At 44.9% G+C, this 21,526-nt stretch overlaps 1 protein-coding gene across 1 annotated transcript; it reads right to left on the reverse strand.

Annotated features, from left to right (window-relative positions):
• Window positions 1-581: 581 nt before the first annotated feature.
• LOC126237539 (uncharacterized) lies at window positions 582-21,295 on the reverse strand. The gene is made up of 3 exons (XM_049947727.1): window positions 21,002-21,295; window positions 8,067-8,395; window positions 582-1,007 (listed from the first exon to the last, which is right to left on the reverse strand). The coding sequence occupies exons 1-3, from the start codon at window positions 21,227-21,229 to the stop codon at window positions 947-949; spliced, it is 618 nt and encodes a 205-aa protein (XP_049803684.1). The 5' UTR covers window positions 21,230-21,295; the 3' UTR covers window positions 582-946.
• Between the last annotated feature and the right edge of the window lie 231 nt (window positions 21,296-21,526).

Raw genomic sequence — 21,526 nt, forward strand, 5'->3', positions numbered from 1 at the left:
AAGATTTTGATATGAATTAGTTCTCAAAAGTGAGATTTATGTACGACTTTTGTTTAATTCCTTAACACTGTCGTCACAGCTGGTCGGTATATTGCTTAGAATACTGACCATCTTACCAACCGTGTTGCTGAGAGCGCATCAGGGCATATACCTGTCGATACTTTCTTGGTATGGCATCTTGATTGTAGTAACATACGATCGAAGGAACTCACATTTAGCAATGAGAGTTGCCCAGAATGTCACGGAGAATATTTAAACTTTCCAATATCGATGGAACTGTAGGAGTACAGTTGTCTGATAAATTAAGAGCAAGAATGAATTTGCCTCAGGCTGCAATTAAATGGTCTTCACTATTATTTTAACATGGTAGATTTTCAGGGCTTCTAGCCTCGTCTTCAGATTTGCCTGTGATCGGTTCCATATGCTGGCGAGGTCTAAATATATCTTAGCTTTTCGTCGTTGAAGGAAACATGGGAACTCTCCGTCCATTGGAAATAAATACAATTTCAGCAATATTGTTTCTTCTGTGGCCAAATGCTGATCTTCGTAGATCATTAGGGACCAAGTAAAAGAAGAAGATGTGAACAAAAAATGTTCTTACTTTTATTGAACAAAATACATCACTACACTACACAATAAATAAAAGCATTTTTGCCATCACTGAAGGAGTTACATGAATTAAATCACTTGGATCATTTCTGTATAGTGGAAACAATACAACAACCTACACCTCCTTCCCTTCGTGAAATCCGCACGCCCAGTCATTGCACCAGTAGACAGCTAAACGTCTGTCTAACTAGATTTTCCTTACGGCTTCTGCCACTTCTTCTGAACTCGCCCTGCTGTAATAAACCCCGGAAGCACAACAGCTACTGTGGAATATGCTGTTGCTAGTTTTTTGTGCTCCTGCGGATAGCTCGTAGCCAGGCTTCGTAGCTTTGAGGACTTAGTCTTCCAAAGGAGGCTCCAAACCGAAGAAAGACTGGTCGCCAATTCGCTGATCAGACCTAGAAAGGAAAAATATATTATTACGAATCCCAGAAAGGCGTAGTTTCTTTTATACCACAAAAAGTCACAATAGAAATGTCTGTTGGACACTATAAGGACCACATGCTACACTTCTACAATATGTAATACACTTTGGAGTTTTACATTTCTTCATGACCAGTTTTGGCTGTTTCACTACAGATAATGTCGAAACTGATGCGTTAAACATATAACAAATGTAATCCGAGTCTCAAGGTTGTCGTTCATAACCAAAACCGGTCATAAAGGAATGAAAAATTGGGTCTAAACGGAAAATAAATTTATTGAAAAAGAAGTTTACGAGCATTCTACGATGATCGTTTTTTATTTAAGCCATTCCTGTCATTTCTGCGTTATGATTCACTGAAAAAAATATCTTTGACGTAATAGAAAATTAGAGTCCTACTTTCGGACAAAAAGACGTGTTAGACTATTCCTCTGCCAGGTGAATGCCCAGACGGAACTGCATGTTTAAATCTTGGTGGTGAGTCAAAGAAGAGTGCGAATGGATTTTATGAGACCAGATAACCAGCACCAAATCATCAATTTCTGAAAAAATAACCTAGAAGGCAAGCAAAATCACTCTGCAAAATTAAATACTCCTCAGTTTCTTCATGTAATTCCTTAATTTGTAAGTACGGCACTTAATAACGATGCATATACACCAGCGCGAAAACTACAATCATACCAGGTATCTTTTCGAAACTGACTCCAACACGTCAGAACGTGATGCAACGAAGTGTCATATCTCATAGCTTGTCACTCTGAGCGCCTGAGTGCTTAAATCGAATGTTAGCAGACAAACAAACCAAGTACTGTTTTTCCCTCGCTGGTCTACAATTGTATTGTATGTTAACCGGGGGCCTAGAAACGACGGAGAAGCTCTGTCTCCGCCGCAGCCGCAGTGGTGCGCTACCCCACGACGACTACCGCAGTCCACTTCGCCCCTCCGCCGCCCCACACCGAACCCAGGGTTATTGTGTGGTTCGGCCCCCGTTGCCCCCCCTTCCCCCCCCCCCCCCCTCCAGGGAACGTCTCACACCAGACGAGTGTAACCCCTATGTTTGCTTGGGGGTAGAATAATCGTGGAGTACGCGTACGTGGAGAACTTGTTTGCGCAGCAGTCGCCGACATAGTGTAGCTGAGGCGGAATAAGGGTATCCAGCCCGCATTCGCCGAGGCAGATGGAAAACCGCCTAAAAACCATCCACAGACTGGCCGGCTCACCGGACCTCGACACAAGTCCGCCGGGCGGATTCGTGCCGGGGACCAGGCGGTCCTTTCCGCCCGGAAAGCCGTGCGTTAGACCACACGGCTAACCGTCAGGGGTGGTCTACAATAGATCGCTCACATCTTCTGGAAGTACAAGACTTTTAAGTAACATAAAACAACACAATGATTGACGTATGCATGCGTCAGAATCTATATAACTGTAGCTATTCTACACCAATATAATGATTCCATTGCCCAGTTCCACCAGCATGTGAAGCGTGTCGAGGGACGAGGAAAACAGTGCATACACTGTAATGCAGAAAAAGAGCGATTTATCTGACGACCAAAACGCCATGATCATTGGCATTCGGGCCACGGGTGGAAGCATTTCCGAAACGATTAAGTTTGTATACTGTTCGCTTGCCGACGTGGTTAAAGTATACCGTGCACGGCAAAATGGCGCTATCCAAACTGGCACTCAGGCAACTGTGGTGCGTCACGGACCGTAGATGACAGGGCTGAACGACGGCTGCGGAGATGTGTACGGGTGAACAGACGTGCAACTGTTGAGCAACTGTTCTCCCAGATGAACCAATGGGCTACCAACAGTGTCTCCTCAACCACTGATCAGCGAATGTTGCTGCGTGTGGGCCTCCACTGCAGGTGCCTTGTTCATACACACACGCTGCCTGTTCTTCGGCGACGAAGTCTTGAATTTGCACGCCAATACCGCAACTGACGTACGCTGAATGGGAGAAGAAAAGATTTTTAATAAGCATCCTATGTATCGATATGACGAAGTGGTCAACCTGTTTCAAATTTGGAAGGTCTCACGTTAGGTGGCTGGTAATAACTGCTGGACATTAAAATTGGAAAACTAGGAATGTTACCAAATAACGAAATTTTGTTTTTTTGTGTGCAGTGTGGTAGCAAGAACACATGTTAAAATTTATAAATGATTTGGGGGGAACAGATTGTGAAATTTAGTACACATAGCTGCCAGCTATGGCAGCAACAACGGCTCTATTGTAGCTGAACTAAGAGTTGACCTGGACTTGGGTGACTAATTTGAGTATGTCACTCCATGCTGCTTCAACACTAATCTAGAGTTCGTCAATCGTAGCAGCTGGTGAGTTGTCGCACGCCAATGTCTCAGCAAGCCGTGGCGAGTTTATAATCAGGGATGAACACAGCAAACCTGTATTGTATTGGAGATGTGTTAAGTGTTCCGCTACAGCATAGCCATCATCAGTGCATTTAGTAGCGAGTCACATGGTTCAAATGGCTCTGAGCACTATGGGACTTAACATCTGTGGTCATCAGTCCCCTAGAACTTAGAACTACTTAAACCTAACTAACCTAATGACATCACACACATCCATGCCCGAGGCAGGATTCGAACCTGCGACCGTAGCAGTCGCGCGCTTCCGGACTGCGCGCCTAGAACCGCTTGACCACCGCGGCCGGCAGCGAGTCACATAGACCCAAAAAGCTTGCACATGTACGTCTTATAAAAACGACATGTGCATATACCAGCTTTCTAGGTCTATATGACCCGCTACTAAATTCATTGGTGAAAGACCGTACCGTGACTGAAATCTAGCTGTCTGCAACAAAATATAGATTGATACACGATACGCGACTGTGTTTCTCTCTGACCATAATCATTTCACAGTCGGTGACCACAATCATTCCTAATGGAATTCAGCTCCATGACCAGATGTTTACAGTGGGTGAGATGTCTGGAGAATGTGCTGACGAGGTCGAACATAATCTACGGTATATCGATATCGGTGAGGACATCACGGGAGCACAGGGACATGTGTTATCTTGTGGAAAGATAGTGTCACATACACAGCCACCGATTTTAACGCATCACAAATGTAACAGCTGGCTGTTGTCAAAATTACTGGCGATTCGGAGCAGAGGTGATGGTTTTTTGTACCCAAGTGCACCCCTCACCATCATAACAGACGCTGGAGCCATATGCTGCTGACGAATGCAGCCTGGCAACGTTTGTTCTCCTGAGAGAAACGACACACGTCAGTTGTGATTATGCACGCAGAACTCGTCTGAAAACGGCGTGGTACCACTCATGTGTCCAGCGTAGTCGTTGGGCGTACCATTGATGTCGCGCGTCTCTCTGCTAGTGCGTATAGGGAATTTACAACAATGAACGTAGTAGTGACAGACCTTTGTGATTCCCTGTCAGCGTGGAGAATTGTCTTGCTGCAAACAAGGGCATTATCTGATTTACGATTTTCTCACAAAGAGATATAACTGACATGCGATCTCAATTACCAACCTGCTGCATAAACTTCCCTTACTTACAGAAAATAGGCGGTGTTACTTTCACCTATTTTTTGTAAGAGGACTGGAATATTGAGCATTTGGCTATCTATGCTTGTAGAACACTTAATGCCAGTTCGACATTCATTGCATTGAGCCTCATGGTGTTGCAATATTAACAGCCAGCTTCAATAAAATCTTCTCGGTTTACAAGCCCCACCATTTCGAATAAAACCCTCGATAGCTGTCTCCACCTATGTCATCCGGAGTTGTAATTACTGAGTGTCGGGCCTTGGATCGTGTTCTGCTTATACAGATGTAATGGCAGCGTCTGGAACCTTCCAGAAAGGTCTGGAGTGGCGCATGCGCGGAAGGCAGGTTGGGCAGCTCCTAGCAGCTGCGTCCCGCCGTGAGGCCGAGTCACGTCACACGGAGCGACTGGCTGGCGCCACGTTTGAAACTGCCGCGCCCACGTCCCTTCAAGCGTCAAGCCTATGTCTTTGCTTCCATTCAATGTCCAGCAAGGTAACTGTACGACAGAACTACTGCGACCGTGAAGATGCAAGCTAAAGGTGAAGTAAAGTCAAGGCGTGTGGCTTGAAACACTTGGAGACCACAAAGGGCAGGTTGAGCTGCATGAATTGTAAAGGTGTTTTCTACCCTTCACACCCATAGGCATCTCTGCTTCACGAAGTGTGAGCGTTTTGTGCTGTTCATCTACATCTGCATCTACATGGATGCTCTGCAAATCACATTTAAGTGCCTGGCAGAAGGTTCATAGAACCACCTTCACAATTCTCTATTATTCCAATCTCGTATAGCGCGCGGAAAGAACGAACACCTATATCTTTCCGTACGAGCTCTGATTTCCCTTATTTTATCGTGGTGATCGTTTCTCCCTATGTACGTCGGTGTCAACAAAATATTTTCGCATTCTAAGAAGGAAGTTGGTGATTGGAATTTCGTGAGAAGATTCCGTCGCAACGGAAAGCGCTTTTCTTTTAATAATGTCCAGACGAAATCCTGTATCATTTCTGTGACACTCTCCCCTATATTTCGCGATAATACAGAACGTACTGCCCTTCTCTGAACTTTTTCGATGTACTCTGTCAGTCCTATCTAGTAAGGATCACACACCGTGCAGCAGTATTCTAAAAGAGGACGGACAAGAGTAGTGTAGGTAGTCTCCTTAGTAGATCTGTTACATTTTCTGAGTGTCCTGCCAATAAAACGCAGTCTTTGGTTAGCCTTCTCCAGAACATTTTTTATGTTTTCCTTCCAATTTAAGTTGTTCCTAATTGTAATACCTAGGTATTTAGTTGAATTTACGGTTTTTAGATTAGACTGATTTATCGTGTAACCAAAGTTTAATAAATTCCTTTTAGCACTCATGTGGGTGACCTCACGCTTTTGGTTATTTAGGGTCAACTGCCAATTTTCTCACCATTCAGATATCTTTTCTAAATCGTCTTGCAATTTGTTTTGATCTTCTGATGACTTTATTAGTCGATAAACGACAGCGCCATCTGCAAACAACCTAAGACGGCTGCTCACATTTTCTCCCAGATCGTTTATATAGGTAAGGAACAGCAAAGGGCCTATAACACTACCTTGTGGAACGCCAGAAATCACTTCTGTTTTACTCGGTGACTTTCCGTCAATTACTACGAATTGTGACCTCTCTGGAAGGAAATCACAAATCCAGTCACATAACTGACACGATATTCTATAAGCACGCAATTTCACTACAAGCCGCTTGTGTGGTGCAGTGTCAAAAGCTTCGGGAAATCCAGAAATACGGAATCCATCTGAAATCCCTTGTCAACAGCACTTGAAGTATAACACAATTGGTGTAGGTGCCTGTAATGGATGTGTGTGTACTGTGTTGTGAGATGGTGAGAGAAGGGAGGGGAGAAACGCAGTGGCCTACTGCTCTCGAATAGCACCAAGGGGGCCATCTACATCTACATCTACGTGATTACTCTGCAATTCACATTCAAGTGCTTGGCAGAGGGTTCATCGAACCACAATCATACTATCTCTCTACCATTCCACTCCCGAACAGCGAGCGGGAAAAACAAACACCTAAACCTTTCTGTTCGAGCTCTGATTTCTCTTATTTTATTTTGATGATCATTCCTACCTATGTAGGTTGGGCTCAATAAAATATTTTCGCATTCGGAAGAGAAAGTTGGTGACTGAAATTTCGTAAATAGATCTCGCCGCGACGAGAAACGTCTTTGCTTTAATGACTTACATCCCAACTCGCGTATCATATCTGCCACACTCTCTCCCCTATTACGTGATAATGCAAAACGAGCTGCCCTTTTTTGCACCCTTTCGATGTCCTCCGTCAATCCCACCTGGGAAGGATCCCACACCGCGCAGCAATATTCTAACAGAGGACGAACGAGTGTAGTGTAAGCTGTCTCTTTAGTGGACTTGTTGCATCTTCTAAGTGTCCTGCCAATGAAACGCAACCTTTGGCTCGCCTTCCCCACAATATTATCTATGTTGTCTTTCCAACTGAAGCTGTTCGTAATTTTAACACCCAGGTACTTAGTTGAATTGACAGCCTTGAGAATTGTATTATTTATCGAGTAATCGAATTCCAACGTATTTCTTTTGGAACTCATGTGGATCACCTCACACTTTTCTTTATTTAGCGTCAACTGCCACCTGCCACACCATACAGCAATCTTTTCTAAATCGCTTTGGCAACTGATACTGGTCTTCGGATGACTTTACTAGACGGTAAATTACAGCATCATCTGCGAACAACCTAAGAGAACTGCTCAGATTGTCACCTAGGTCATTTATATAGGTCAGGAACAGCAGAGGTCCCAGGACGCTTCTCTGGGGAACACCTGATATCACTTCAGTTTTACTCGATGATTTGCCGTCTATTACTACGAACTGCGACCTTCCTGACAGGAAATCACGAATCCAGTCGCACAACTGAGACGATACCCCATAGGCCCGCAGCTTGATTAGAAGTCGCTTGTGAGGAACGGTGTCAAAAGCTTTCCGGAAATCTAGAAATACGGAATCAACTTGAGATCCCCTGTCGACAGCGGCCATTACTTCGTGCGAATAAAGAGCTAGCTGCGTTGCACAAGAACGATGTTTTCTGAAACCACGCTGATTACGTATCAATAGATCGTTCCCTTCGAGGTGATTCATAATGTTTGATTACAGTATATGCTCCAAAACCCTACTGCAAACCGACGTCAATGATATAGGTCTGTAGTTCAAGCTTGACGTGCCCATCGACTTCATGGGACAGTGCACAGAGGTTAGGCATTTAACCCAGGACTTTGGTGCAAAGACTGTTGTTCAGGGATCTTATGCCACCACCAATCCTGTCCCCACCGCCATAAAGGCAAATGGAAGATTGCCAACAGTGCGTGGCATACCTGGGTGGTCACCTGTCTGGCTACTGGTCACGCTCGACGGTGTGTAATTTCGGTGATCTGAGGGAACCGGTACATCCACCTGACAAGCTGCAGGTACCGAGCACAGACAGGGGACAGACTCACCCGATGTAATGGCAGACGCCGGTGGCATCGCGGAACTGGCCCTGTGGACAGCCTCCGGTACCGGCACCTTCGCGCACCGCCTTGCCTTCCCTCCTCTGAGTGGACACGTGCTCTGCGGCCGCGTGCTGTTCCAGCGGCGGCTGCCCCTGGTGTCCGGTGGCCGCCCTGGACAGCACCAGCGCCGGCGACTCTGCCACCAGCACCGCCTCCAGCGCCTGCGTGCCCGCCGCCTGCAGGTCCTCCTCCCCCTCGCGCTGCTGCTGCGGTTCTTGCTGGGGATCCTCCTGACGCTGCTGCTGATCCTTCGGCGGGCCCTCCACTACAGTGACCTGTACCGAGCAGAGAGCACTCACTGTCAAGGTCGTCTTATCACGGTCGGAGGCAGTCAAAACAAAAGCACCATTCAGAGCACTGGATCCCAACCTTTCTGACACCCCTACTCGATAATGTTTCGGGAATTCATCCCGCTGTCATTTATTGCAAGGCACGATATTTCATCTGTCCGCCCCCGGTAGCTGAGTGGTCAGCGCGACAGACTGTCAATCCCAACGGTCCGGGTTCGATTCCCGGCTGGGTCGGAGATTTTCTCCGCTCAGGGACTGGGTGTTGTGTTGTGCTAATCATCATCATTTCATCCCCATCGACGCGCAAATCGCCGAAGTGGCGTCGAATCGAAAGGCTTGCACCAGGCGAGCGGTCTACCCGACGGGAGGCCCTCGTCACACGCCATTATTATCTGGGTATCTGATAGACATCGCCAGCTGATTCTGTGAAGATAGTGCCTCTCAGCTCGTAAATATTTACGGAAGTCATAGTACACAGCCAAGGGGTTCTAATAAATATTTCTTGACTAAAACTGGTTTCAGTTCTCAGACGTCATCAGGAAGAGAACACATGAAACACATTTCATATTTAGCTGACAGTGTAATGCTATCTTGCGTGCATGCTCACTAAAACTCACGTAATATGTCACATACTCGCTTAAGAAATTTAACATAGCTTTCATGGCGCTATAAACCTACAGAGTCAAATGGCATAAAATCCATCAAAAGTCACCGAAAATAAAAGTACATCACAAAGCAATGGGCTGGCAGTGTGACTGGCGTATGTAGAGTGCCTCCACACAAAATGTTGGAACCATACTGTATACAGAGAAAAAAGATTACTACTGGTACATTGTATTACTGACAGCGTAATACACTTTCCTAATCGACAACATTTAACACGTATTTAGGTATGTCGTTATATAAGCAGGTGTACAAAGCGTAATGGCATGATGTGTCAGTGTCAAGAGACGTAGCTCGAGGAAACTTAGGCCATACATAGACAGAACTGCTACAGTATAGCACAGTGTAGAAGGCAACTGAAAGAAATACGCGATGAGATGGACATAAGTGACACTTGTATTAAAGACAGTAATTACATTGGAGCACCGCGATTTATGATCCACCTGGACGTTACAGAATGAGAGACACGATTCCTAATTGTGTGTGCCATCACCACCGACGGCAATGCATGCTCTGGAAAATACTCCCAACTTCCAACAAAGTTAATAAGAATTTGTTGTGGTAGAGCTTTCTAGTTCTCCACCAGCCCGGTTGGCAAGTGGTGGATGGCCGTTAGTGCATCTGGACGTGCTGTAGTACGCCTACCCATCCCTCACGTGCTCGATGGGATTTAAGTTGGAGGATAGGTCAAGCCTGTCCGTTAGCCGAATATCCTTTTATTCCAAATGCTCCTCAACCTACGCTATTCGATCCGGTCACGCATTGTCATTCATAACAATGAAGTCAAGACGGAATGTACCCCCTGAAAAGACGCACACACGGAAGATGTACAGTGGCACAATTCCGTTGACCTGTGCGTGTATCTTGTTCAAAGATCTGGAGGTCGTACGCCCATCCAGCATTATACCTACCGACACCATAATAACTGGACCACCAAAACGATCATGTTCGACAGTGTTCCTGGGTGCGTTACGTTTTACCACCTCTCGCCATATAACGGTACGCCCAGCACTGTATGCTCACTGGCCGACGATATTGTGACGCTGTACTAGTTCATAGTGCTCTGAGCACTATGGGACTTAACTTCTGAGGTCATCAGTCCCCTAGAACTTAGAACTACTTAAACCTAACTAACCGAAGGACATCACACACATCCATGCCCGAGGCAGGATTCGAACCTGCGACCATAGCAGTCTCGCGGTTCCAGACTGTAGCGCCTAGAACCGCTCGGCCACTTCGACCGGCGACGCTGTACTCCTTCCCCGTGTATGTTTTCAGGGGTGCGCTGCGTCACGACTTCATTTTTACGAACGAATGGACTGCCCTGCCCGTTTCCGCGACTTACGTTGGGAAGGCGTATTGCGTCCACATGCACCAACGGCCAGCCACAAGTTGTCAAACACGCTTGTCGAGGAATGGAACGCCCTACCACCAGAAAGCCTTACCAACCTCCCGGCCAGTGTGGGACAAGTTGCAGAGAATGCACTGCCGTCCAAGGTGATCACACACCGTATTAAGGACCGCGTCCCGCCTTTTGTAATGTCCAGAGGACCATCGTCAGTTGCAGTGTCTTCAGTGTAATTATTGCCGTTGCATAAAAGTGTTAGCCGGCCGCGGTGGTCTAGCGGTTCTAGGCGCTCAGTCCGGAGCTGCGCGACTGCTACGGTCGCAGGTTCGAATCCTGCCCCGGGCATGGATGTGTGTGATGTCCTTAGGTTAGTTAGGTTTAAGTAGTTCTAAGTTCTAGGGGACTGATGACTATAGATGTTAAGTCCCATAGTGCTCAGAGCCATTTGAACCATTTGAACCATAAAAGTGTTATTTCTGTTCGTCTCAGCGCGTATTTCTTTCAGTCATGTTCTGTGCTATACTGTAGCAGTTCTATGGTCAAAGTTTTATTCGAGCTACGTTATTTGGCAGTGAAACATCACGCGAACGTTACTTTTCTCGTTAAATTTTTCTAAGTAGTGCGCATGAACGTTGGCAGTCCCATTACTTTATGTGACGTATTTTTACATTCACCGACGTGAGATGGATTTTATGCTATATGACATCTTATGTTTCATGTCGCCATGTAAGATATTTCACATTTCTTAAGTGGTGATGTGTCATCTTATTATGTCAGTTTCCGTGATTATGTACCCCACATAGCGTTATGTTGTGAGTCAAATATAACAGGCATTTATCGTGTTCTCTCCCTTGATATACAGATAGCAGATGATCGATCGAGGACGGAAGCTGTTGCAATAAAGAAGTATTTGTTATCCGCTCTTAGCTGTGAACTACGACGTTTTTAAACCTTCGGGTGAGACGGTAGAACGACGCAGCAACTGATTTTTGCAACCCACGAAGTCGACCATTGCTGTTGTATATTTATACTGATACAGCGAAATGCAATGAAACAACAATTTTGGCAACTGCTAATTCATTACCGGATTCCATCTGAGCCGGTACGGCCCACTATTTAAATTTGTTCTGGTTCTGAAATCACTCGCCTCCTCAGTATTCGCCGCGATGTCAATATCGAGGTCGGATTGGAGTGTTGTCGCCGCATATCTTTGGCGAGTTGGCTTCCCGCCGCGAGGCGAGAGAACGAGAGAGAAAGGGATTAGCTCTGGATTGTGCGTGAGGAGCGACGTCGCTGTCGGAGCACAAGGCCGCTGGTAGGTGGGCCCCGCGGAAGCAGTCTGTTGGGGACGGAACGACGTGGGCTCGAAGGTCCTGGTGTGGAGGGCCGGTGTTGTCCCGATCGCGATCATCGTATGGTCATTCAAAGGCTGAGAAGTGATTTCTTGGTTCTCACGAAGAATTACGGCAAGTTTGGTGTATGAGGTGAACATAAGAATTCTAAAAAGATGCACGTTGGCGGCGGTTATATCAGATTTGAGTGGTGTAAACTCTGCTTCGGTACTGCAGTCTCCAGTTAGAGCGCTGCTTGGGAGGAGAGCGTTGATATCGGCATTGTCATCCATTTAGCTGCTTTAAAGTAAATGACTGTTTTGGATCGAAGGTGGATCCAAGTGAGGCACCGAAGCATTGCTTGTTTTATTAAGAAACCTCAGTCGGCCCCCAGCGTGTTAATCTGTTGTCTACAGTTGTAACGAGCAATTGACACTCTGGTAGTGTCCACCAGTAAACTTTGGAGGTACTGTTAAGTGTTTGTAGTAAGAGGAAGATTGACTGCGGAGCTTTTCAGTCGGTCACTTATGAATCATATTAATTGCAGTTCACTTCTTGTGGCATTTTAAGGTTGTACTTGTCGTGGCGAAATCGCCGATAGTATTTTCATAATTTAGCTTGGGACGTCATTCTGTGGTTTGGTGTGGCCCTCTCAAGAGTTTAAAGCACCAAATATTTTCTACTGCCTTGCTGAGGTTGCATTGCAACGGTTGCTGATTTGTCTCTTGTCTACCCCACCGTACTGCTGTTTGGTGCGGTGCAGTATAGTCGAAGTGTTCAGTAGTTCCGCATCTACTCCCTCGCCCGTTTTAAGATTTTCGAGCCGCATTCACATAGACGTATAATCCCAGTATGCAATTTGTGTAAGTTGGTTGCGCCCTGTTAACGTTTTGTACATCGCGGAAAATCTTTCCCGTGCCCCATGTGATCCTGAAGGAGAGCACAGTGCACAACAGCGCATGACCACCACGAAATCAAAAGATATGTATTGTATAATTTTTTAACTGTTGTAACCACTGAGATTAAGAGTCGATTTTCGTGTTTTTTATTTATTTTGAAAGGAAAAGATTACATACCTGGTTAATTATAACATATATGCTTAATTGTCATAATTCGTTGGGTGTAGTATGCACCACATGTAAGAACGTTCATGGTGTAACGTGTCTAAAAAGAAGGAAAATATTTTGTGATACGTTACGCATCGTAGAGTCTACGGGGTTTGAGAGTACGTTGATAGTAAAGAGATTTTATTACATTTAATTTGTTTTAATTAAAAACTTTGTGATCAATGTTTTATTGCCTCTAGAGATCACAGATGATATCTACGAAAAGTTTGGTATTGCCAAGTGGCATTAGAATCTTTTATTTAACCTTGCATTATGCAATTTTTATTTTTTTCCTTTGCTAAAAAAGCGATTTTGAGTTTTAAGCCTTGTAAATTGATTCTGAGAGCTGTTCTTTGAACTGCTAAAATAATGCTTCAGGAACTTTTCATTAAGAAACTATATTGACCATCTTGCTGTTCATGATAACGAGTGTTAACTATTTTAAAATCAATAAAGTTGTAAAATTTTAAAGGTAAAAAAAACTTTTATTAGAGAAACGGTTCCTGCCCGTACTCCTCACAACTTCCATGTACTCACGGCATTGGCCTTTGGGCGTTGTCTGTTTTCCTCGGTATCTGTCCCAACTAACGCCTGCGGGGCCATGTCACCATTATTAAAGAGTCTGCATGGAGAAATACCTTATTAATCGGGACAGCATCTATCAAAAGGGCAACGCACTGAATCCCACTGTGTCCATGATTAGCTCTTAGTGAGCACGACACAGTACGCCGTGGGCCACGGCGAGTGGCTCTTCCGCCGTCGAGTACGCTGCCTGCTGTCAGACTGATAGGTCTGCAGCGTGCTGGGAAATCGTGGGACGCAGGTAGCCGATGTCAGTTTCGACTGTTCGCCTGCAGACGTCTGGCAGGTGTTCAAATGAAATAACGTACGTTCTGCGCTCCTCAGACATCGTCGAGTAATCAGTACGCCGCGAAACTTTAAGATTCACAGTCTTAGACTAATAGTATTGAACGAGGACAGATATCTCCTAATACTACCGATAAAGTTGTGTGCTTATTACCCGGCAACGGTAATCGTTGAAAATGAATGCCACACAGTACCAGAACATCTCATTCAGCGAATACTCTACTGACAACAATGACTAGACGATTGACATCTAAGGTACAGAGACAATTAGATTTAGAACAGTTTAGCTTCATAAAGAGAACGGCTACGGGAAAGCAGCTCGACTATTACGAATAATTGGAGAAAGATAAGTATAGAAAAGTAGGAATGTTGATGCAGGTTTTCCCGATTTGGAAAATAATATTTGACGAAATTCTGTTGATCAAACTTTTAAATATCATGAACCAGACAGAATTAAACTGAAACGAAAGGCGACTAACAAGCAAAGTTTTTGAAACATGAAGAAAAAGTAAGGATAGGAGCTGGCAGAGGCAATAGAATTTGGGAGAAGCGCTCGACAAAGCTGTTGTCTCTCACCTATTTTGTTTAATCTCTATTTAGATGCTTTAGTTAGACCGGTTTCCTAAAACAGAGTGGTGTGACAGTAGGAGATAGGAGACTCAAATGCTTATTACATACGAATACAAAGTGAAAAAGAAAAAAGTAGTATTAAAAGAGCTGGAGCCCATCTGTGAGGAATACTGAATGAAGGTAAATGTGAAAGGACTAAGGCAACGATTTTTACGAGGCAAAAAAGAGGATAGAAAAAAAATTTGTCATGAGTTAGTGGAACAAATTGATTACTTCAAGCCGGCCGATGTGGCCGAGCGGTTCTAGGCGCTTCAGTCCGGAACAGCGCTCCCGCTACGGTCGCAGGTTCGAATCCTGCCTCGGGCATGGATGTGTGTGCTGTCCTTAGGTTAGTTAGGTTTAAGTAGTTCCAAGTCTAGGGGACTGATGACCTCAGATGTTAAGTCCCATAGTGCTCAGAGCCATTTGAACCATTTTGAGTACTTCAAGTACTTGAGTACTAAATAATAAGTAACATGGCATGCAATCAAGAAATAAAAACAAGGATAGCTATAGAAAGAAAAATAAAAAATTACAGGAACGTTTAGTGAAATGTATTGTATGGAGTGTTGCCCTGCATGGTGCCAAAACATGGACACTACTATGGAGAGAGAAGAAATGTTTGGAGGCTTTGAAACGTAGATTTACAGAGGAATTCAAGACGTTAAATGGACAGATAAAATAAGGAATGATATTGTACTACATAGAATGACTGAGAAAAGACAATACTGCAAACAAGAGAAGAAATAAGAAATTGGCGAGAACGTTGAACAAAAAGAGGTGGCATCATGAACGATACACTAAAAGGAATGGTGGTTAGGACCAGACGAAAAGTAAGATACCAGCTAACTGTCAACATTAAGGTTGATGCACCGTATACAGTGGCGAAAAGTTTGGTGGAAAACTAGGAGGACTGAAGAATGCTGAACTTGCAGTGATGGACGTGTCATATAGGCAGATCACATCGTCATCATTACTCGGCAAAGCTTAGTAAAGATCCTGCTAGGATGGCAGCTACATTGTGTTTACGTCCAGGAAACAGGCCGGCAACATAGTGACAGCGTATACTCATACTTCGGTATTTTTACAAATAGGTGGATGGCACACGCTGCACTTCTACACGCCAATGCCCTGCATAATACAACAATTAGACACTGACCTGCACTTTTTATGCATGAATACATATTTCGTCTAAATAAAGCATACTCCGTTTTAATTCTGATGCTTTCGTAAGACATTAATGTATTTCCCCTTTACTGAAACTATGTTGTCTTGTTTGCACAGATGATGGATCGTTAATTCCGGCATTTCGTAAAACCAAATCTCATGGACAGAATATGCAACACATGATGTGAAGTTTTCATCAGGCTGTTTTTTCTTTCCAGAAGCTGTTGGCCAATAATCCATACCGTCGATGGCATATTTAATATTATTGAGTCGCACCACTGTGTATTGGCGTCTGTGTCGAGCGGTGTTTCACACGTCAAATTTAGCTGTGGGCTTCCCTGTTAATTTCCCTGTCTAGATAAATCATTAAGCTACTCAGAGAAAAAGGGGAAAAATAGTAACTACGTGGAGCACTGAAACTTCCTCGCAGATTAAAACCGTGTGGTGGGCTGACACTCCAATTTAAGTCCTTGCCTTTCGAGGGCAAGTGCTCATCCAACTGAGCTACCGAAGTACGACTCACGACCCGTCCGTGCAGCTTTATTTCTGCCAGCACCTGATCTCCTACTTTCGAAAGTTCACAGCTCTCCTTCGAAACTTGCCGGACTAGCACTCCTGGAAGAAAGGATATTGCGCAGACATGGCTTAGCGACGGCCTGGGGGATGTTCCCAAAATGAATTATTCACTCTGCAGCGGAGTGCACGCTGATATGAAACTTCCTGACACATAAAAACTCGAGCTCGGGATCTTTACCTTTTGCGGGAAAGTGCTCTACCGACTAAACTACCCAAGCATGACTCACGACCCTTCTTCACAACTTTAAACTCATTCTGGAAACGTCCCCCAGGTTGTGGCTAAGCCATGTCTCCGCAATATCCTTTCTTCCAAGAGTGATAGTCCTGAAAGTCTCCCAGGAGAACTGTAAAATTTGGAAGGTAGATGGTGAGGCACTGGCGGAAGTAAAGCTGTGAGGACGGGTTGCAGATCGTGATGATACAGTTCTATCCCATGAAAGGCAAAGGTCCCGAATTCGAGTCTCGATCCGGGCCAGAGTTTTAATCTGTCAGGAAGTTTCATATGAGCGCACACAACGCTGCAGAATGAAAAATTCATTCTACCTGAGGCACTGCCCATTTGTTGCAACTAGAATGGGAATAATGTGCTTACTATATTCAATGAAAGAGGGTCTGAGTGAGTTTCCTTCATTATTGCGTAAGGTCAGTATCATTTTTTTACCAGTAACACGGCTTCACTGTTTTACTGGCAGCGGGACGCTCAACCGTAACACATAACTACTACTTGAGCAAAGTACGTTACCGGATTGGAAACATTTATCAACAAAATTTCTTAATTAGATAGCCTCTACTGCTGAGAAGCGCATAATTCTGTTTCAAAGAGATGCATTCGTGCTGTGGAATGTAAGGAAATTGTGCTGCAATACCTCTGGAGCCGGCCGGTGTGGCCGAGCGGTTCTAGGCGCTTCAGTCTGGAACTGCGCGACCGCAACTGTCGCAGGTTCGAATCCTGCCTCTGGCATGGATGTGTGTGATGTCCTTAGGTTAGTTACGTTTAAGTAGTTCTAAGTCTAGGGGACTGATGCCCTCAGATGTTAAGTCCCATAGTGCTCAGAGCCATTTGAACCATTTATCTCTGGAAATTGGCTTGTTTATTTAATGTGCATGAACCCACCTCGGTGGCCTCTGAAGCTAAACTGTGTTCATCTTTTGGCTTTCCATCGGGAGATAGGCGATCCTGGTGGTGGAAGAAAATTTCATTGTCAGAATTTTCCCAAAAAGGTTTAGATTTAAAAACGTGCAATAGAATAAATTAGTCTCTAAAGCCCCTGACAAGAAAAAATGCTGGGCAGTACCTTTGTGCCGCGTGATCCAGGAAGTAACAGCTCCTGTTGTATGAACCACTGAAGATAAGAAACTGCTTCCGTAGGTATATTAACTAATGTTTTTGGTTGTTAGAAAGATATGCTATTAATTTCCGTGTAATTCTATTCAAATTTCTCAAGTTCGCTTTTTTAGTGGCTGATTTGATACTTTTTCTATTATTACTGGATCACCGGTAGATATTCCTGTGTGCACAGTCAGAAGTAGTGCATTACGTAATGGAACAGTCTCTTTTGAGATCTTGGAAATAAAGGCACCCGCAAATATATAAATTTGATTTTTATGTGTGCTTCCACTGAATGAAATGGAGAAACTCTGCGTTTCATTCACAGATAACTCACAGGATTTCTTTTGCAATTATCTAGACTGAGTCAGATTACGTGGTATCTATACATATTTCTGTACGGCCGGGAGAGCGGTGTTCTGAGCACATGCCCCTCCATATCCGTAGGGAGTGACACCTATGGACTTAGGATGAGACGCGGTTGGTACCCGTGGCCCTTCCGACGCCTCTTCTGACGTAGTTACATATGGTTTGTTCGTGTGTGTGGCCACATGGTGATCAGTTAAGGATTGCTGAATAAAAAGGTTAAGTTCAATAAAAATGTACGTATCAGCCTTTGACTTTTTTATGGTTCACCTCCTCCGTACTTCTTACTGAATTGAATCTTTGTGAGTCGTTTTCTCTGTCATTAGCGTTGGAAGAAAAACTGTCTCGTTGGTAATGATCTAACATTGGTCTTTTCACAACTGATGCGCATAGTGGGTTGCTGTTGGAGGCTGATCTTCCAAGCACAGAATAACTTAACAGGAAATCTTGTAAGGTAGACACAGGATTTAAGGCCACGTCCCTGTGCTTCCAGTCATGGACGTTTTCGCAGCTAATTCCGCGCTTGAAACGTTAATATGCTTTGGTTTCAAACATTAGAGGTCTATCTCCTCGTATCAGAGGTGGAAGCTGGCCTTCTGTGGCGTTAAAAATCTTATTACACGACGGAGGAATGAGTGATGACTAGTGTTTGAATTGGAAGATTTTTTAACTTTGCCAGCTTATCGGGCTATTTACACGTTAGATCTAGTTCCCATCTGAGTTGTAATCTATGTTTAATTCGATACTCAGACATATCACGGCGTGTGACTCTTTACTGCACCGGCAGGACCAATCTATTTGTGGTGCTTGCAGCGTACAAGTTTCAGTACACCATATTGTAGCGTATCGCGGACTAAAATCTGAGAAGACGGAAGCTGTAAAGTTGATTAAATTACCCTCCGTTTTTTTCCTGAGGAATAGACGAGTGATGAACCAGTTTCAGAGACATATCTTGACCGGGTTCAAGTATGACACTTCAGATTGAAAATTATAATATGTTTCAGAGTGGCTGAGTGATCAGTTTTCAGTTTAAGGAACATCAGGCCACGACTGTCTACTGAGATTTTGTTCAATATTTTTTCCCCAATGATGTGAGAGTGGTTTGTAATATATTAAATTGGCAAACAGCGCCCGTTGTATAACAGCCCATATTTACTACGGTTTTTCACCGTAGATGCTATGTCTGAAGTGGTAGTGTCAAAGTTACAACAGAGGAGAAATAACTTAAAGGCGTGCCACGTATCTTGAGGACATTATTGGCTGCTCTACAGAAATTGTTGGTACTATCGCTTCAAAATCGCCTTCAGTGGTCTAAACAGTGGTCATTGGGAACAAAAGACTATTCTGGAATTGACTCTGGATTTTATCTAAACTATTTTACTTCTTTGACTGTTGAACATTTTTTAAATTATAAGTTTTAAGAACTGACAGTATCCACTATTTCATCACCTGTTTGTGCTTTTAGAGAGTTCTTTCACACTTCCTTTAGTGGACTGTTTCAACATTGTATCACTTTATATGTTACTTCGGATACTAAAAACCACTACGACGATCGACCAAAATGATACTATTATCTACGGTATTATGTGGCTGTAGACATAGGTAGAAAAATCGAAAAGTGTACTACAAATTGAAAATCATTGTCAGTAACGCAATAATTAGATTTGTAAAACAATAACGCCTATTTAAAAATATCAGGTAATAACTCTTTAAATACACAATAAATGAAACGAAAGGAGCACAGCTTGTTGAAGTAATTAAGTGACGAGTGAAAATACGGGGTGAAACAGAACTCCACCCAAACTTTCAGAGATGATAAATGGACCAAAATAAGTAAAAGGTGTCCAGTGAACATGGACTCTAAAATGCAAGTCTTAAAAAGAACTAAGAGTTGTTCAGTAGAAGAGATGTGTTCGCAGTAGCGAAGACGCACCAGTGCTCATATCTTTAGGTATGTACTGAAGAAATCATTGGCTGTCAAAAAAAAAAAAAAAAAAAGTTCAAATGGCTCTAAGCACTATAGGACTTAAAATCTGAGGTCATCAGTCCCCTAAACTTAGAACTACTTAAACCTAACCTCAGGACATCACACACATCCATGCCCGAGGCAGGATTCGAACCTGCGACCGTATCAGTAGCGCGGTTCCAGACTGAAGCGCCTAAAACTGGCCGGCCACAGCGGTCGGCCATTGGCTGTCCTCACCAGGCTCGAACTCTTATGGGAATGGGCAAAAGGGCGCGAGCAATGAGAATAATGGTCAAGGGACACTACATCAGCAGTGTATGGATAAGTTGAGCGTTTGGGTGTAACGGGACGCATGCTAGGGTAGTTGCGATGACCACTGTGTCTGGATGGCGCAGTGGCCAGCACATCTGTCTAGCAAGCAGGACAGCCGGGTTCGAATACCGGTCCGGCAAAAGTTTTCAACTTTCACCATTGATTTAAATCAACGCCCACTCGCAGCCGAAGTCTATAACTCCTTTGTGTCTTAATTCGTAGTGGCTCCTGGATCAGAATGGTGTCTGTTCTTCCGGGCATCTCCGAAAGAACAGAAATAACATTTACACGATAAAAAAAAAGAAAAAAAAGATGTTCAAATGTGTGTGAAATCTTATGGGACTTAACTGCTAAGGTCGTCAGTCCCTAAGCTTACACACTACTTAACCTAAATTATCCTAAAGACAAACACACACACACACTAATGCACGAGGGAGGGATCGAACCTCCGCCGCACAGTCCATGACTGCAGCGCCCCTGACCGCTCGGCTAATCCCGCGCGGCTTTACACGATCAATAAAGGTTGTGATTCTTCAGTTTCTCCCGGCGTATTTGCTGCTCCAACAGTCCACGGGTATACTGCCAGTTCATAGTGCCCGTTGGACACTATGAATAATGGTTCAAATGGCTCTGAGCACTATGGGACTTAACTGCTGAGGTCATCAGTCGCTTAGAACTTAGAACTAGTTAAACCTAACTAACCTAAGGACATCACACATAGCCATGCCCGAGGCAGGATTCGAACCTGCGACCGTAGCGGTCGCGCGGTTCCAGACTGTAGCGCCTAGAACACCTCGGCCACTCCGGCCGGCCAGGCACTATGAACCGGCAGTATACCCGTGGACTGTTTGAGCAATAAAGGTTGTGTTCTTTAGAACGTTATGGTGGTTCATCGCTGAACTATGTATTGAAGCTGTGGAGCTGTGCCTCGGTGGAACAGGTGAGGAAATTACCTGTATGGGTTGTTCGGCGGTGCGCACGTTGGCGCCGGACTTCTTGAGGAAGTCGAGGATGCCGAGCCCGCCGTTGCTGCCGGCCGTGGGGATGAGCACGACCACGAAGTTCTCGAGGTGCGCGTGCACGTTGAAGTCGCCCTCCTGGCGCTGGTCGTAGCGCACCGGCGCGCCGGCCACCAGCACGAGCGGCAGCAGGAGCGACAGCAGCGGGGACGTGGCCGGCATCGTGGTCGCGGGGCTTCTGGCAGCGGCAGCGGCAGCGGCCCACGGTACCGCAAGCCCCCGTCCACCGGTGCGCCGCTGCCCGCCGCTCGCATCGTCTTATTTGCGGAGGAGGCCGCCTCGGCGGCCGTGGGAAGGGCAGGCTCCGCTGCCGCCGCGCTCGCTCCGCCTATGAGAAGCCCGGTGCCAACGGACCGCTACGCCACAATTCCCGTACCTACACGTTTAACGAGAAGGCATCTGACTCTGCACACGGGTGGTTGACACTCGCGTCAACCGCAATTACGTTTGTCTACACCA

The sequence above is a fragment of the Schistocerca nitens genome, chromosome 1 (assembly GCF_023898315.1).
Source record: "Schistocerca nitens isolate TAMUIC-IGC-003100 chromosome 1, iqSchNite1.1, whole genome shotgun sequence".
NCBI classification, from domain to species: Eukaryota; Metazoa; Arthropoda; class Insecta; order Orthoptera; family Acrididae; genus Schistocerca; species Schistocerca nitens.

Excerpts from the sequence above, each read along its gene's own strand:
- LOC126237539 (XM_049947727.1), bottom strand. The coding sequence starts at position 21,229 with ATGCCGGCCACGTCCCCGCTGCTGTCGCTCCTGCTGCCGCTCGTGCTG. Across the intron at positions 8,396-21,001 it reads CCGCCGAACAACCCATACAG|GTCACTGTAGTGGAGGGCCC; the intron begins GTAATTTCCTCA and ends TGCTCGGTACAG. Across the intron at positions 1,008-8,066 it reads GGCGTCTGCCATTACATCGG|GTCTGATCAGCGAATTGGCG; the intron begins GTGAGTCTGTCC and ends TTTCCTTTCTAG.